Below are 18,666 nucleotides of genomic sequence, written 5' to 3'. Positions count from 1 at the left end.
ATCCATGTGACAGGAAACAAGTGGGGAGAACAGTGGGGGGCTACAGGTTTAAGTGAAGATGGGGTGAGGGTAGAGGGGTGAGGTGAGAGCAGGGAGTGGCAGAGACTAAGGACGCATTAATAATTCTTAAGCCCCACTGCTTTGTAAGCTAATAACAAAATCTACTTAAAAGATAAAAAGGAGCTTGAGTGGAGGTAACCCGCATGGGTGGACAATAATGTTCCCGGGAGACAGGGTTATTAAATGGAAACCTCAGTGCCAGGAACGGATTGGCTCCCTCAAAAAGGTCCTGCAGGTCTCTAAAACGGCATGTGCTTCTGGCACCGTCTTCGGTTGCCTACCGTAAAAGTAACTATACACTAAGACGCTACTGCTGAAGACACCATACACTTTGGTTGCAGAATATAAAACAATAAATCTTGAATTGACTGAGAAACTTCCTTCACGCTGGCTAGCTTTTACAGTGCCAGAAAGCACTATGCAGACCCTCTAGGAGAAAAGACATCAAGGGTCTGGACCCCACATTCTACAGCAGTGATCTGCCAGACAAATACATACCTACTGGTGCAATATTGATATGACTGTTTTAGGGGCAACAAACGACTTTCTGATAGACACAGGAGAAAATGTATAACTGGTACTATAAACCTGGTCAAAAGTCTATGGCTGCTGAGGTCATAGCCGCTAAACGGGAACCTACTGTCGATATTTTGCTAAATGTTCGTATTGTCAAACGGACTTCCAAGTATTTATGTTTATGCCTGTAGATATGCATTGCTTTCAAACTTGGTCCAGAGAGAGTTCTTGATGCAGCTGGCAGAGGTTAACATGGAGACTCATAACTAAGAATAAGACACTGTGAATATTCAGCCCCAAATGGGACATCTGTGTCAACCCAGTCCTCAAGGCTCAGGGAACATTGTGGGAGAAGCAGAAAGAAGGCAAGAATCCAGCCAGTGACTCTGCTGCAGAAGACAAGAGCCCTTCCGACTGAGACCCCACCCCAAAGCCCCTGACTCCTTCCTTCCACAGGCCATCATCCAGCGCATGCCTGTTACCTGCTGCGCTGACTACAAGGTCACTGGTCACTGCCACGTGTGCTGCACATGTGGTACCACGCCCTTCCTGATGAACATCCTGAAGGAAGTCACCCAATGTGTCTCAGTGCCAGGCTTTGGTGACTGGCTTTGGATTTGTGTTGACTGTTCATACTTATTTACTATATAAATATAATTTATCATTTGTATCATGAAAAAAAAAGAATGTAAGAGTTATAGGATGGGGAAGAGTACTGTGAGATGCTGCTGCATTCTGGACACGGCAATGCTACCTACCACACTCATAAACTCACCCAGCTGTGTTTTCCTGTACAAGATCAAGCCAGTCAAAATTCCAGCATGGTTAACACAGAGGCTCACAAGGCCCTACCCCTAGCTGAGAAGCTCTTCACAGTTGATGGCTTCTGGGGGAAAGCAGGTCATTTTTCTTTGGAGATGTGGCCACTGGTAGGTTGCTAATGCTCCAGTAGATACCCCTCCCCCCAGGTGTACATGGGCAGCACTAACTACTCAGTGGGATATAAAATGATAAAGATAGAGCACATGATATTGGGAGCTGTTGTGTTGGGAGGCATGGGGGGATGGAAGGTTGAGTCCACGGAGTTTTAATGGGGTTATGGGGGTTGTATATGATCAAAGTACACTATAAACACACACACACACACACACACACATATATATATACATATACATATATATATACACACACACATATATATACACACACATATATATACACACATACATACATGAAGTTCTCAAAGAATAAAAATTATTTTTAAAAAGAAATTTTATTTTATGTCTATGAGTGTTTGCTTTCACATATTCATGTCCACCATGTGAATGCCTGGCACCTACAGAAGCCAGAAGAGGGCAATGAATCCCCCAGAACTGGAGTTAGAGATGGATGTGAGCTGCCTTGTGCGTGTTGGGAACCAACCCCAGGTCCTCTGAAGAACAGCACATGCTCTTAACCACTGAGCCTAGTAAAACACTACTACCACTACTACTACTACCACTACTACTACTACCACTACTACTACTACCACTACTACTACCACTACTACCACTACCACCACTACCACTACTACTACTACCACCACCACTACTACCTACCACCACCACCATTACCATTACCATCACTACCACTAATAATAAATATTAGGCCACTCCATGCTTAATAAAATTCATTGTTTTAAAAAAAAATTGCTCCACAGTGTGGCATACTTTTCCCTTACCTCATTAATCAGAATATGGTTATATGGCCACTCCCAGCTACAAAGGAGAACGGTGACTATCTTTTATCTGGGCAGTTATGAGTTCTGCTAAACACTAGAATACTGAGTAAAAGGGAAGACTGCCAATAAGATTCTGTCACCTGGGTAATCGCATTTGGAACACAAATCAAGACAATTTTTCTCTGAAGAGCTTGTGTACACTAGGAAACCAATTACTGCCTACAGGGAAACAGGCTTACAGAAAAGAAAAAGAACAGAGGAAAGTAGAGTCTACAGCTGCAGAGGAAGAAAAGATGGAACACTCTGACACCTGCTTGTCAGGAAGAGCCACAGCAACACTTTTATCTGGAGTCTGATCCTTCATCCAGAAACTCCTGAGTTTGAGCTAATATGAATGCATTTCTACTCCTTACAAGGAAATGCTCCTTAAGGTACCTCACCAGGAATTTATAATTTAATGTTCTGTGCGTGTGAAGGGTTTCTCCAACACTTCTCAAAGTTATGGAAGACGTCCAGTGTCATCTTCCTTACCTCCTACATAAAGACCGGTAAAAAAGTGAAGTACAGAGCCACTTGGGAAAAGTCTTCAATAACTAGAAATTGACACCCCTTTTGAAATTCTAGTAATGATGACTATATAGTCTTTGTTACTTCTCTGCTTGGGAGCAAGACAAAAATGGCAGAAAAATGATGATCAAACTTACTACATAATCACAGGTATCCCTAGAATTCCCGACCAAAGCAGAAACTACAGTAGATTCCATGGCTGTTCTAGCCATTTCCTGTTCCTGGCTGTGAAGGGGCTAAATTTCACTGAATGGACACCAGGCTTAACCACAGTGCCTGCGTTAGCTTCTGAGATGACGAAGTGATATGCTGCCTCCCAGCAGAAACCTGAGCTAGCATGAGTCCATCATCACTCTCCCCTGTCATGTTGTTATCTCAGAAAGAAGCTGCACTAGGCCTTAGATAAAGACAATATGGTGCTGACCCGGAGCTCTTCACCAGAGCAAGACAAGAGCTGTTTCAAGCTACTGAAAATTTTGCCTGTCTATTTATATATTTACACATACATACACTTACTTATTTATCTGAGGGGATTGCCTCAAATTATTTATTCTCTTTATCTAACCGTGTGTGTGTGTGTGTGTGTGTGATGTATTTGAGTGTACTGGCCTGTGTGGGTGGCCAGAGGTTAATGTCCTGGTGTCTTCCTCAATCACATCTCCATCTTACTTCCAGAAATACGTTTTTCACTGAACTTGGTGTTCCCTGTTAGAAAACTCCCACGCCACGTTCTCTTCAGCTGGGCACATCTGCCTAGATCCTGTTCTCCAGGCGGGAAGAGGTGCAGATCATAACCTGGGTACTGGCTTTGCTACCATGTAGCCATGAACAAAAGGCAAGACACTTCACATTTCAGAAGTCTAGTATTTAGGTTTCTTTGTTTCATTTGTCAAAATAAGAATAACGACACAAAGTATACCTTGTAGTTTCCTTGTGGGGGAAAAATACTTGGCAAAGTGCCTCGCCATACTGGAAAAGTACAATACGTAATTGTCGAAGCCCAGAACAACTCCCCGGCTTGAGAAACCTAAGTATACTCAACGAACATGGAAAATCCAGGAGCTATCTGAAGGGTGGCAAAAATCTCAAGAGTTGGGGCAGAGTAAGGGGGAACAGAGAAGACAGACCTAGACAGAATCACTAGCCATAAATTCCCTCAGGTCCTTGTACAATGTTACCTACTTTGTGTAAACAGAGACATTTGAATCACTGGTGGCCCTTCTCTTCTTTCTTACAGCAACTGCACTTGCCTGTTTAGTGAACAGGTGAATTCACAGTGAGCAGCTGGAGACAAGAAAGCAACCAGTGGTTCAAAGTTCTTCAATGGAAATCCATTTTCCAGGGTAGAAAAGACTTTATCAAATGCTGAATGATTAAAGAAGGTTTCCCTGTAAAATTTCAATAATACATTTCAGATGTACAACTCTACTCCCCATAAACAGCAGATGTTGCAAGATCAATAGATTGCAACTCTCAAGGGTAGTACAAATAAATATATTCTAAAGACATGCAAATGCCTCTTGCCTGTTTTGACAGGACGCTCTTCCCCCAATGTGCATTGCACAGCTTCCTGTCTGCCATACGGAACCTAATTTTAAAAACAGCGGAGCTGTCATATTTCTGGAGCACTTAAGTTCAAGTCTATGGGGAGTGAGGGGTTAGTTTGAAGGTGACCCCTTGCATATGGATGAACTAGTTCTCAGTGAATTGACTTGGCATTTTTAAAGTGGTATATTATTTCGAACAGTTCAAGAAACAGTTTTGTTGAGAATATCCCAAATTCCTGCAATACAGCTCCAAACAGAATGATAAAGGAAACTTGCCAGAAATACTAAAGTATAATATGGTTTATATTAGAACCGATACTATTCCAAAATTTTAACCATAACAGGTAAAGACAGTAAAACAAACCATCCAGTCTGCTTGGGGAGCCCAGCAGCATCACTCTAAAGAACTGAGCTTGATGCACGCGTGCTAGCATTTAAAGAGGGGCTCCAAGAGATGCTTTCTTACTAGAATCGGGTGACGCATACGAACCCTGTGGTGCCTGACATGCTCTGCAGCCCAGGCCGATCTGCAGGCATGGGCCAGCACCTCTGCCCCTCTCTTGCTTTTCCTAAGGTGGCCTTTGATGTTCTTCTGGGATATCCTACCACCTTCTCATTGTCCACGACACTTGGCACACATGTCTAGTAGAGAACCTGCCATATTTACTTTCTACAATTCTTAATTTTTCACAATTTGTGTTTGTTAAGAACAAAATAATTCGTTCTTGAGTCTGGGAAGGTCAAGTTTAAGCCAGGTGCAGCTGGAGAGGGCCTGCTCTGTGTGTGTCAACCCTTTTTATCAGTAGCCCATTGCCCAGATAACTAACCCACTGTTAGAGTAATCACATTAATTAGTGTGATTGCCCTCGTGCCCTGATAACCACACTTCAGCCCTCCATCTCTCAGCGCTGAACGTTGGGAGATGCATCCACACACCACCAATTAGACAACGGACATCTGCTGCACCTGAACGTTGGGAGATGCATCCACACCACCAATTAGACAACGGACATCTGCAGACAGAAACCATTTCTCTTTTATTTTCAGGTTTCCGGGGCCTAGTACACAGTGTTCAGCCAAAACATCTCCTCGAAATATATTTAGATCACTATTACTCCAGACTAAATAAATAATTGCAAGTCTTATGTGTAGACCAATTATCCAGAATTGAAGCCATGCGTTTCTCTTTATGTCTTTTTACTCCTTGCTTCAGTCCACACCACAAGACAAGAGAAAGCAATGACAAACTGTATCCTCCAACTGCTCAGTTCCATTCATTGCCTGTAAAAGTCTGAGGAGACGGTAGATGATGCTTCTAAGGCTTTAAGTTAACTGGCTGGAAGGCCCACATGCTTTGATCTTTTAAATTTTACTATCCTTTAAAAATTGTGCCATCATTTTTAAAGTGTGTTATCTTTACTGTTTAGAAATTTAATTATCAAGCTACCTTTTTTTAATTTGCAAAAGGAAGAAAACAAAATTCATGTACCATGGAAAATTTACACTTTTAAGTGTGACTTTGAATCAGAAGCAGAACATGTGTGTGATAACACTCAAGTCTGAGACTTAAACTTTTTTTTTTTTTTTTTTTTTGAAAAATCTAGAAATCCTAGAGGGGAAAATAATTCAAAATTCCATGAGACATCATAGTCACATATTGCAAATTCAACAGAGGAAGATGAGAGGGATTAAAGTTAGTTACATGAAACTTAAGTGTTCATCCATGCCTCAGGAGTTATTAATATATCACTTATGACTTTATAATAACATATCGCATAATTTGAAGCCTAATTCACAAGGTCTTCTTTTTTTACTTTAATATTTGTGTCTAACCACTTGGAACCATGATTGCATTTTTACACATTAAAAATTAAATCACACAATAAAAGACAGTGGTTTCATAATGATTGCAATCATTACAACAAATGATCTGACTAGTCTACTTGTTCCGTGTGATTTTCGTGTCTAGCTATTTATTTTGAAGCAGAACACAAAGGCTAGAAATAAATAAGCAGGGCAGAATCCTCAATTTGGTTTTTACATGATGGACTTGTAGCCACTGAGTGCCACCTACAGGCAAAAATGGATTCCTTACAGTTAAGCTTTCAGCTAAGATTTCCATCTCCAGAAGGTAAAAAGGTACCACCTTAACTGTCAACCAGGGTTGGCATGTGCATCTTAAACTGTTAACCAGCCTTTGGTGCACATGAGAATAAATGGGAGTTTAAGGTTTCTATGACCCTGTAACAAGAATTCTGGTTAGCTTTTGAGGCATGGCTAAAGGATGTGGATTGCAAACATTTGAGTGATCAGAGAAATAGTTATTTGCTTCATGTTTTCTAGGAACACATACCAATTGCTATACTTAAAAGATAAAATCAATTAATATTCATAATGCTTATATTTACCCAAAGCTTTAAAACATAAGTACATTTATTTAAAATGACCTACACAAATGTGCAAGTCAGAGGACAACTTGCCAGCATCAGTTTTCTCCTTCTACTTAAAATTTTAAGACCACTTTTAGAGAATTAATTTTCTTAAATTTACTTCCTTGGTAGGCTGGCAGGTACTTGAGTAAAGGTTCTTCTCCTAATACAGTAAATGTACAAAATACTCATAAACTTAATATTTTATGATTTAAAACATGCAAATTATACTCATTTATAAAAACAGGAAACTGATAAGGTAACTAGATATTTTCTAGGTTGTGACTGTGTAAGAAACCATTAGAACAAGACAAAATGACAAGATCAACAGTACCTCTGATTCAAACATCACATCACTCTTTCCACCCTTTAGCAGTGGTTCTCAGCCTTCCTAATGCTGTGACCCTTCAATACAGTTCCTCATGTCGTGGTGACCCCAATCATAAAATTATTTTGTTGATACTTCGTAACTGTAATTTTGCTACTGTTATGAATTGTAATGTAAATAATCTGTGTTTTCCAGTGGTCATAAGCAAACCCTCTGAAAGGGTCTTTTGACCCCAAGGGGTTGTGCCCCACAGGTTGAGAACCACTGCTTTAGAGTAACTATTTCAGGCAGTCACCAGCTCTCAGGCACAGACACTGACAGAAGCCTCCCAACTCATCTTTCAGTCTCTTCTCTCCTTACCAAATGTCAATGGCCCTCCAACATGATGCCATGCAGTAACTAAGCTTTGGGGAAGTAATTTAGACTCTATGATGAAATCAGCATTGTTTGAAAAAGAGACCTCATAGGTCTCCACCATATGAAAAAAAAATCAAATTTATTAGCAGTCCTATCTTTGATTTCAGAGCTTCTAAAACCATGACCAATAGGATTTTTTTTTTTAAGTCAGAACTTCCATCAATTTTCTTTTTTCTTTGTTTTTGTTTCTCTAGATAGGGTTTCTCTGTATAGCCCTGACTGTCCTGGAACTTGCTTTGTAGACCAGGCCAGCCTTGAACTCAGATATCTGCCTGCCTCTGCCTCCAGAGTACTGGGATTAAAGGTGTGTGCAACCATCCCAGGCTCTAAATTTTATTTCTGACCACAAAAATTATGTCATCAGTACACATTTCTGAGGATCACTTTTATTTTTGGTTAAACAAAGCAAATAGAGGGACCTCTGCAAAGGAAATGCCTTGATCTTAAATCTTCCCACATGACGCTGGGAAACACACACACACACACACACACACACACACACACACACACACACACACGTTATTTTTATGTACTTCAATTGTATTGCATAGCTCAACTGAAAAAAAGACATCCCATGACTTTGCAAAGCAGTGATATTTAAGATGTATATATTTTAGAGTTGCAATACAGAATCACATAGGAAGGGAAGGGGTTTTAATTGAGCTGAATTTCAAAAAAGGAAAGCATTAAGTCACAAAATCCAACAAACTTTTTACACCAGACAGTACTTCCAGCATTTACTGCAATTTATTTTATAATGCCAATGATCAGAGAGGCAAGTGGTTTTCAGCCAACCAGACTTGAAAAGCTGTCTAAGAATGGTTTCAGGCCACTTTATTCACCAGTTTGGACAATTTTTACTCAGCTAAAGTTTTTGAGAATGTCTTTCTCATACAAATCACTCAAAGTTCTCATTACTATTGAGAAAACACAATTTCGTACAAACAGCTAATATACTATTAACTGTACATTAAAGTTACTTGAATTCTGGTCTCTCTTTTTTTCCACAACCTAACAATGAACAAACATTATGCCATTTTGAGTTTAAAAATTAGTGAGTGGAGTACTCAGTCCCAGGTGAAGAGAAGTATAAAGACAGAAGTATGGATGCCCAAAGCATAATGGTGGACTCACCTGCGGCTGGCCGGCTTCTTTTCTCCTTCTCCCTCTCCAGCTGACTTCACATTTGCACTTGTGTCTTTTTTTAACCTTTTTGCAATTCTTTCTCTCATCAGGTTCTTTTCATCGCCATCAATGGATTCATCCTGCTCTGCACTTTCATCTTCTCCATCCTGTAAAAACTACAAGTGAGCATTTTCCAGGCATTCGGTTTCCCCTTGCACTTCCAGAGGCTCATCCTAGATGCTTGCTGGGTTCCAGGCCAGCTTTGTTTAGATTTGAACTAGTAAGGGCTTGAAGACTGTTCTCCCGTTGGGATAACCCCTGCATTCTGCTCTAGGCTAAAAACACACAATGGGATCCCAAGATGGATAGTGGGCTCCCTTTACAGCAGCTCTTCTGTATGGCACTTCCTGTCTCGCCCAGGGTCTGCACAGTCTTATCCTTATCCCAGTAGGAGATGTGGTTTGGAGGCAGTTGACCAGCATAACATCAACCAGGAATTCATTCAAAGAGAAGGGGGCACTGCAGAGGCTGAGACTTAAGCACCTTGGGACAAAACTCATCAGAGTGCCCCACACCATAGCCAAACCAAACCAAACCAAACCAAACCCCCTTAGGCTCCTAACTAAGACACCGCAGTCACTGCTCCTCTGAAAGCTTTACAATGAGTCCCCAGCTCACCCGAGGCTGTCTACCTCCTCCCTGATATAATCTCCTTAGAGTCATTCTCTTTAGCCTGAAATGCTCTTATTCTAGATAACTGAATGTCTCCTTTTTCCTCACTCTTGACCATACTATTAACAGAGAGAAACAAAAAACAAGACCTTCCCACCTCATATTCTTCTTTCCTCCTTACTTCTACAGCACATATTATTTACATGGTTTTTTTGTTTGTTTGTTTGTTTGTTTCTCAGACAACTAAGGCGAATACTCCATGAGAGCTAAGTCTGGTCTACTTGCCTATTAGTTTAGTCATCTTTTAGAATAGCTCCCAGCATTACTAAAGAGGAGAGAGTAGGGAGAGAAAGAAGAAAGTACACAAAGGGGTTCTTTATCTCTTGTGACTCTTTGGCCTGCCAAGCCACAGTGAGACAGGATTCCTGACTTGAGGATTATGAACCCCACAGCAGTGATTTTCAAAGTCTGGTTCTCTGACTCCTCATGTCGTTATTAAAGATAAAACCCACCCAAGTGTAATGGCACATGCCCTTAATCTTAGCACTGGGGAAGCAGAGTCAGAGGTAGTCCCTTTTCTAAGAGTTGAAAGCCAGCTTGACCTACAGAGCAAGTTCCAGGCCAGCCAGGATGATATAGTGAGACCCTGTCTCAAAAAAATAAAACAAGCCAAGCAGCGGTGGTGCACGCCTTTAATCCCAGCACTCGGGAGACAGAGCCAGGCGGATCTCTGTGAGTTTGAGGACAGCCTGCTCTACAGAAAGAGATCCAGGATAGGCACCAAAACTACACAGGGGAAACCCTGTCTCGAAAAACCAAAAAAGAAAAGAAAAATACCCACATATGTATATACTTATATTGATTTTCATATGTGGAAGGTATTAGTACAGAGTCAATCAAATTATTGCTTGATTACATATAGTCCCAAGTCTTGTTGCAGACTGACTAAACCCCAAATCTCGGTGGGTAAAAGCTGCATGTATTCAGCAAGGTGCTTAAGGTATTCTTAAGTACTGACACAGACCTGTCATGTCTGAGTCTCAGCAGAAATAAAACAAATCTCCTGCCAAGTCATCAGATTCTGTTTGTGAGTGCTGGGATTAAAGGCGTGCGCCACCACTCGGGAGGCAGAGCCAGGCGGATCTCTGTGAGTTCGAGGCCAGCCTGGTCTCCAAAGTGAGTTCCAGGAAAGGTGCAAGGCTATACAGAGAAATCCTGTCTTGAAAAACCAAAAAAAAAAAAAGATTCTGTTTGTGAGTATAGGACACTTTCTGGGGGAAAGGACCCACAGATTAAAAGGCTTTGGGACCTAAAACAGGTTAGAGACCAAATACTGTCTTAAAGTGTCCTCACTCCACCCATAAACTTAAGAACAAACTCGTATTTTCTAGCCCATAATATTGTAATCAGATGCCTTTAAGATACCTCATCTCAAAAATATACAAATTGGTAATTATTTCATCTACCACCCAGCCTGAAGCCTGTTCTGTCTTTGGTAACTTGCTAACAAGGCCAAGCCAGAAACTTGTGGTTATCTCAGAGTCCTTCCTCATCTCCCTCCTCAAGTATTCCTCCTTCAGCAGCTTCCCCACGGCCCCCTTTACCATGGCTGCTTCCGCTCACGGGTCCTCTGTAAGACTGCCAATGGTGATTTCTCAAATGCAAAGTTGACCGCAGCACCCTTCATTTGAACCAAGACCCTTCAACTGCTATTCGTGACCTTCCAGATGAAACTCAAACTCCTTAGCATGGTTACGGCACTGTGCAAGCATGCCAGCCCCTCACTCCCCGCCCCACCCTCCTCATCACTACACTGGCCATAGCGGCCTGCTGCTGTCAGCTCCTGGAGTAGACCAAACTCTCCTATTTAGGACACTGGCACTGGTGGCTCCTTTTCTATTCGGCCTTCTCATCTCTCCACACAGCAAGTTTCTTCAAACTTAAAGCTCAGCTAGCATTTCCTGAAGAAGGTGTAACCTCTGCTTAGTTTTAGAGATGCTGTACCCTCCCCTTTCCCACCTCTTCTTCTATGACTGAGTTAGCATCCAGTCTCCTATAAGATCCAAGTTTCTTCTCTCCCAGGAACGTTTTCCTCACAAAGTCATTCTCTCCGCTACAGCTAATCAGAGAACCCCCTTTCAGACTGTGGGAATACATAAGTCTCTTTACATGCTAAATTACATATTTTCTTTTGAATTATGCAATGTATGTTTTAATAAGTTTCATCCTAACATGGTATTTATATAATTTGAAAAAGTGCATCATTCACATAATACAAGAAAAATTTCCTTTTGTTTATTTTAATTTTTTCTGTATTTGTGTGTGTGTGTGTGTGTGTGTGTGTGTGTGTGTGTAGCTGCACACTTGCCACAGCTTGAGCTCCTGTTCCCAGACTCCACAGCAAGCACCTTTACCTACTGAGCCAACTCACTGGTCGTTCCTTCTGCTTTTTATCATTGTTAGCTAGTAATAAAGGTACAATCTTAAAAGAGACTCTTCTCATATAAATGTATAAAAAGGAATATACTATTATAAAGAACTCCTCTATGCACTTCCCAAATAGCATAAAGGATGCTCACTCATCACATTTAAACTTTTAACATAATAAAATTATAACATTTAGTATTCATATAATGTTATGTGACAGAGAGAAAAGGCAGGACAGAAATTCACATATAAGACTGCAGTTCTGTGGGGAAATATGCAAATCTATTTGGTAGCAAATATTCTAATAGCAAAAGAAATTATTTTCATTTTAAAAATTGCATATATTTATATATGTTTTTAAAGAAAAGGTAATTTGTTTGTAAAACTTTGACCTATCTGTAAATTGTTCAAGCTATATTTGTACTAAAATGAATACTCACATCTTCTAAATCTCCTGTTGCATCATCTTTTTCACTACAAAAATAAGTAAAACAAATACATTTTAGCTTCAAAGTGAAACTAATTGAAGTATTCATTTATATAAAGTGTAGACTGGAATTTACAGCTAGTTTGCTAAAATTAATGTTCTGCTTTGTTTTTCCACCATAGCACTCTTAGGACAGCACTGTACAACAGATGGGAACATGCTCCAAAGGAGTCACCTTTTATAAACAGAGGAAGAGACATGCTCCATTAGCAGATAAGAGAATTCTCTGGATTTTTTTTTTCAAATATAAACATCCACTGTCATGCTGTTCCATTTACAGAAAATGATTTTTCTATAGCTTAAAAGGTTCTGGCTATAAAGAGACCAAATCCTACGAATTAAAGGATATCAAGAACACATTATTTTGAAACAGGATTTTTGAAGATGACCTAACCTCAGTACAACAGTATTTTATCCTTGTCTGAGACACTGGCCCATATATCATATGTAATTAATACATTTAACACTAATTAATATCCCACCTCTCAAACAGAAGCAACAAAGACAATTAAGGCAGGTCTCTGTCAACTCCGACAGTTGTAAGAATGTACACACAGTACACTGGCCCTGAACGTGGTCATTTCTTCCAGTTACCTTGCACTCTCATGCGTACTAATTATCCCCAAACCAAAATGCCCCTGAGACAGTTAGCAATGCAACATGAAATTATTACAAGCTTCTAGTATTCAGACTAGCCTAAGATTAATCACTTATCAAAATGTACTATTGTTTTGGCTAGACTTAAGAAATGTATTTTATGAGCTCTGCTTGCTAACAAAGACAGCAGGAGAGTGAGACGAAGCCTAAAAGCAGGAAGTCAGGTTCCAGCACTAACTGGTAACTGCACTAACCTTTCCACAGCGGGGACAGAGCTGAGGTGTGGATCGTCCTTGAGCAGATCGTGGCTGCTTTTACTTCTCCCCTTCATGCTCTGGGAAAGAACACACAATAGAGTTGACAGTAGGAAACGAAAGTCTTCCAAAAAAGAAAATTAACAAATTCACATGAAATTTAGTAAGGACATAGTATGATTAGCAAAAGACATGTGTCTGGAAGGTTCATTATAACCAAAGCTTTAGAAATAAGAACACTTTTACTGACTGAAAATGGGATTTTTATTTAGCTGTTTAAATTATTAATTTTTATTTGTTTTTTTAAGATACAGTCCTATCATCTAGTTCTAGCCTAAGATAGCCTTGAGTTCTCTATGCAGGCCAGATTGACCTAGAATTCATAATCTTTCTGACTCAACATCTCTTGTGTTGGGATTACAGGCATACAGCACTACTTGTGACTCACCAATACTTTTTTAAGATCATCTTTCCTAACAAAAAGTGACACTGTTAAAAGCCCTGTGGTTTGACAGCTCTGAGTGCTCATGATTTATATACAACTGATTAATTCCCACAACCCATACATAAAAACTTGCAAGGTAGAGCCCAAGAATAAATGGAAATAAGTGCACACTACTATCCTTCAATATACAGTCTATGCTGCACACGATGACTTTTACACAGCATCCCCAAGCAATCACCCGAGGTTGCTGTGTAACAAACAGAAGACAGACACTCAGAAGAGCATCTCAGGCATGAAAACACTCACCAGGGACCAAACAGCAAAGTAAGGGCTTTAGTTTCAAAGTTCACCTTCTCCATAACAACACTTTTATAGGGAAACAGACGAGAAATGATTACTATAAAAAGTTACTAGAGGAAGTAGAGCTGTATCACTATTGTCATTGTTTATTAATTTATTAAGTGTGTACTTGGTGCCAGTCACAGAGCCCCACACTGCACTTCTACCCCTCACTTTCCCTGTCTAATGGAAACACACAATATAGCACACGGCTGCATTTTACAGACAGTTTGAGATTAAGCTATTAATGAGGAGTCACAAAGCTAGTCAGTGGAAGAGGATCAGGATTTAAATTAATACACCAAGAATTTAAATGGATCCATTTCTATGTCCTTTAGGTTCCCATAGACACAAGTACCGCAAACCCTATCCTATATATTTCCTACTGCATGGTGGGAATCTTCTAAACTGGCCTTCTGTTTTCACTGATTACCTTGTGAACAGACCCTTAAATTTAATAGCATTACTCTAAGATGGGTATATACCTTTAAAAATAAGCTTCCATAAGAAATAATCAAAGATTTAAACATTTCTGTATTAACATGGGCTTCTCTATGCTTTAAAGATCAAATCAAGTAAATTAAATATAGTTTAAGGGTTTTATTATTATTTTGCATTCTCAGCCTGTGCTTTATTGTTAAAAGTGTCTACACACAGTGCAGAGTTTCCAACTCCCAGAACAGTTCCTTTTTCAAAGAGTCAGATTTCTGCAAATCTCCCAGAGATGCACAGCTTATGACTCAATCTTTTGTGAAGCTTCAAACACTGAAGAAAGCTTTAGCACCATCTTTAACAGCAACGGCGCAATGGAGAGTGAGTGCAAAGAAGAGCAAGGAGACAGCAGCAGCATGTGGGGTGAAGAACCCTTCTTCTTGTCTGTCTGTGTGCAGGGATGGGTGGGTTAGTGCCCGGACTACAAGTGCTGTTCCAAGACTGAGGATGCCCACAGAACACCCTTCTGGTCCTTGGAATGTCAGTTCTGGGGATCAAACCCAGGCCCTCACTGTACTTAGCCAAGTGCTCTCTGAAGCTACATCCTGAGCACAAAAGCACATTTTCAAGAAGGACATAGCATACTATCACCAAAGGTTTTGAAATCATCAGTAACCATAACTATAACATTAATGAGTTTAGAAGTCTGGGTTTTTCCAAATACCATGGCATCTTTTGCTGTTTTGATTTTCTGTATCATCTATTTTATTTTGCCTTACTAGACCACTAGAAACAGTGTTAGAAGTACTCTGATCTTGCATCTTTATTGGTCGGCAGATGTATCAGCATGAGGTAGAGAGCATTTTTATTGGGGATACATCTTACTTCCCGTAATTCAGTGGAAATCGAATTTCACATTGGCAACTCAAGTCCAGTCCTGAAGAAAGTTCAATAGTCTGGTTTTTAATCACAAAACAAGACAAGTGAATTTGACTACACTGTCATCTGTGGTTTTCAATTAGGTCATCAGTCCACACTGGCAACTGCACAGCCTCTTCTGACGCTCAGGAGGGACGAAGGGGCAAAACGTCAGCCGACTACTCACCCACGCGCTTGTCTGACTAGGAAGACAGGAAAAGTTGTTCACAAACAGAACCGAGGGCACAGGAGAAATGCATGGGACAGTACCACAGCTGCTGCCCAAAGCGAAACCTGCCTGGGCTCAGTGCCAGCTACTCAGGCTGAGCAGGAGAGTGGCTGCAGCAGCCCTGGAGGCAAAGGCCCACTGAGGCAACACCTTAAGGTCCCATCTCAAAGCAGCAACACCAGCACAAGATGGTGATCTGGTCCAGTGAATTTCAAATCTAACACCCCACAATCTTATAATTTCTAGCTCAAAACTTATCATTGTGGAAGCAATAAACTTTATAAGATCTCAGAACACTTAGCCACAAAATCCAATAACAGCTTTATCTATTTCACAGAAGAAAATTAAATGCATGTACAAAATTTGTAATGTTAATTAATAAAAGTGAATTCTTATACTCCTGAAAAGTCACAAAGATTTTTTTAATTTATTTTTAATTATTTATTTCATGTATATGAATGAATGTTTTACCCGTTTATATGTATATACAGCACATTCATGCCTGGTGACCTCAAGGTCAGAATGGGTCACCTGGAACTAGAGTTACAGACAATTTTCAATTGTCATGTGGGCGCTGGGAACCAAACCTGGGTCTTCGGAACAGTGCTCTTAACCACTGAGCTGTCTCTCCAGCCCCAGAGAAAGATTTTTAAATGTTCTTACCACAGCATGTATGTGGTATCTGAGATGGGTATAACTCAGACATTCTACTGTCTTAAAACATTATATAAATGTAATATATATATATGTGTATATATATATATATATATATATATATATATAACTCAGACATTCTACATATTTAAAAACACTATATTGTACACTCTCTCTATGTATATATATAAAATTTTATTTGCCAATTTAAAAGAATCATTTTTAAAAAAAGCAAGTTCTTCCCAAGTACAGTGTTACATGCTGTAATCCCAACCTTCAGGAGAATAAAATAGGAAGGTTGCATATTTGAAGCTAGCCAGGGCTACCTAGCAAGACCCTGTGTCTGAAAAGAACCAAAAAAAGAAAAGAAAAAAACAAAAATAAAAAGAAAGAAAAAGAAAAGAAGTTCTTGTTGAGCTCTCAAATGGAAACTCACTTTAAAATAAGCTTGTTTCACGGTGACTTAAAATAAGACCTGAAAACAGGAAGAACTTGTAAATTAAGCTGACTAGTCATTGCCACTCCAGATTTTCATTAACTTTTCAAACTGAGTTAGCATGGAGATGGAGGCTCCAAAGCAGATTTTAAACACACACCCAGTCCCACTACAGCAACTGCCGAAGCAGGGAAAGGAACTAGGGAAGAATGGAAAAAGTTAGAAGAGTCTCAGAGGCTGGGACAGCAGTCTGACTCTCGCTTTAATGCTAATTCTTCCTGAATGACCTATTTTAAGGTCTTTATTTGGCTAAAGGGTTGAGATGCTGAAAATAAGACTAAATATACTTAGTGAACTCCACATAAGGAGCTTCACAAGACAGTCAAAGCTGATTGCAAGCATATCTAAAAATGAACACCAAGTGGGGTGGACCTGGAACTTCATACCAAAAAAGAAAGAGGCAGCAAAATAGCAGAAACACAGCACAGCAGCAAAACAGAGTGCAGGAAGGAAGAAGCAGGCCGGAGAGCCGGAAGGCAAAGCTGACGGAGGGGGACAACACTGGTCCACCAGCCAGGATGTCTGGGCTCGGCCTCTGACTGTGTGATGGTATTCATACGGTGACCTCTCCAGGCCATGATGCCCAGCGCTACAGGCAACACTGGTCTAGATGTTGTATTTTCTGTAGATGGGATGAACTTAGATCAGCAGTCTTTGGGATTATCTTCCATAAGGTGAGTGGGCCTCATCTGAGCACCTGGAGACTGAGACCTTAATAGATGAGCAGAGCACTGTTTGTGAGTTGAGCACTGCTACAGTGATCCAGAGAAAGCAAACTACACAGAAAACCCTGAAAAACAAAAAAACAAAAAAACAAAAAAAAAAAAAAAAAAGAATGAAAAGCAACATAAAAACCACCCCTGAGTGTCCAGGGTACAGTTTAAGATATACCAACTATTCTGTCTTGCCCTACAAATTTTGGACTTACTGAACTAATATACAGAATTTACAATTATCCTTACATTTCAACTTAAGAGTTAAAAAAAAAAAAAGAAAACAAAAAAAATATCAGTCACAGATTGACAAGACAGCACCCTCTGGGCAAAAGTACTCAATTAGCTACTCTCCGAATCCATCTGACAGTGTTATCTCGAAGATTAGATTTCTCAACGGGCTCACAGGAACACCATGGGAAAGTCAACAGAGTGCTTTTCTGAGCCTGAGATATGGTTATTACAGCATCCTTCCATCATGAAATCCTATCCAAAAGGAAACAGGTGAGTCTGGCAAGTCACTTAGCCAGGGTCTCGGTTTCCTCGGCTATAAAGAAAGGAAGTTAGACCAGATCCCTTGGAGCTATAAAATCCTATGATTTCAAAGAGGTTTTCATCAGGTAGTACATAGATACTGAAATAAATAAAGAAAAGCTAATCCACGTGGGAGAGACACCTTGTCATGAATAAAGGAGTGAGGTGAAAGAGCGTGTGTAATCTCACACTGATAATCCACAAACCAGAGGGGACTCAGGTTTCTTCTCTCACATACAGTAATGCCTCAGTTGAGACCGGAACAATTATTAACTCACAATCTAGCTCTGGAATAACGCTTACCACTGTGGAGTTGCTGAAAAGGGAAACCTGATAAGCAAGTGAATAATGGAACAATTATTTTTAAGCCTTTTAGAAATATTTAATTTCATGCAAGCACTGAAACTTCCCATCGTTCTGAGCTAAAGGATTCGCTTGGCTTTGGTTCTAGCTATTTCAACACTTAGATGAGACTAAATTTTAAAAGCATGTCTAATATTCAGTCTATTCCTTTTGCTTATGGCATCATTCACCGCAAAAGGAAAACACATTGGAAACAAGCTCATGGTCTGAACAACTGTACATTAATTAAATAAACACAAATAAAGTTAAATTCGGCTTTTATCCAGATCTTAGAGGATTTCTGTCCTCTAAGCCAGTGAATTTCAAACTAATTTTGTTGTTTTGTCTTTTTAGACGTAACTATCCACTTGTCTATTGCACAGTAGATGGAAACAGATAAATGGGCTGGAACAAACTG

General features: G+C 40.0%; 1 protein-coding gene across 1 annotated transcript in view; it reads right to left on the bottom strand.

Moving 5' to 3' along the window:
• The window catches only part of Cwc27 (CWC27 spliceosome associated cyclophilin), a 180,823-nt gene that overhangs the window by 138,815 nt on the left and 23,342 nt on the right, over nt 1-18,666 (bottom strand). Inside the window, exons 8-10 of the mRNA XM_028884035.2 lie at nt 13,147-13,226; nt 12,249-12,282; nt 8,719-8,876 (exon numbers count right to left, since the gene is read on the bottom strand). Of these exons, the coding sequence (XP_028739868.1) occupies nt 8,719-8,876; nt 12,249-12,282; nt 13,147-13,226 (272 nt within the window). The remainder of the gene's footprint in view (nt 1-8,718; nt 8,877-12,248; nt 12,283-13,146; nt 13,227-18,666) is intronic.

The sequence above is a fragment of the Peromyscus leucopus genome, chromosome 11 (assembly GCF_004664715.2).
Source record: "Peromyscus leucopus breed LL Stock chromosome 11, UCI_PerLeu_2.1, whole genome shotgun sequence".
NCBI classification, from domain to species: domain Eukaryota; kingdom Metazoa; phylum Chordata; class Mammalia; order Rodentia; family Cricetidae; genus Peromyscus; species Peromyscus leucopus.
The sequence above is the reverse complement of the archived record's forward strand: the minus strand, read 5'-3'. Positions and strand labels throughout refer to the sequence as shown.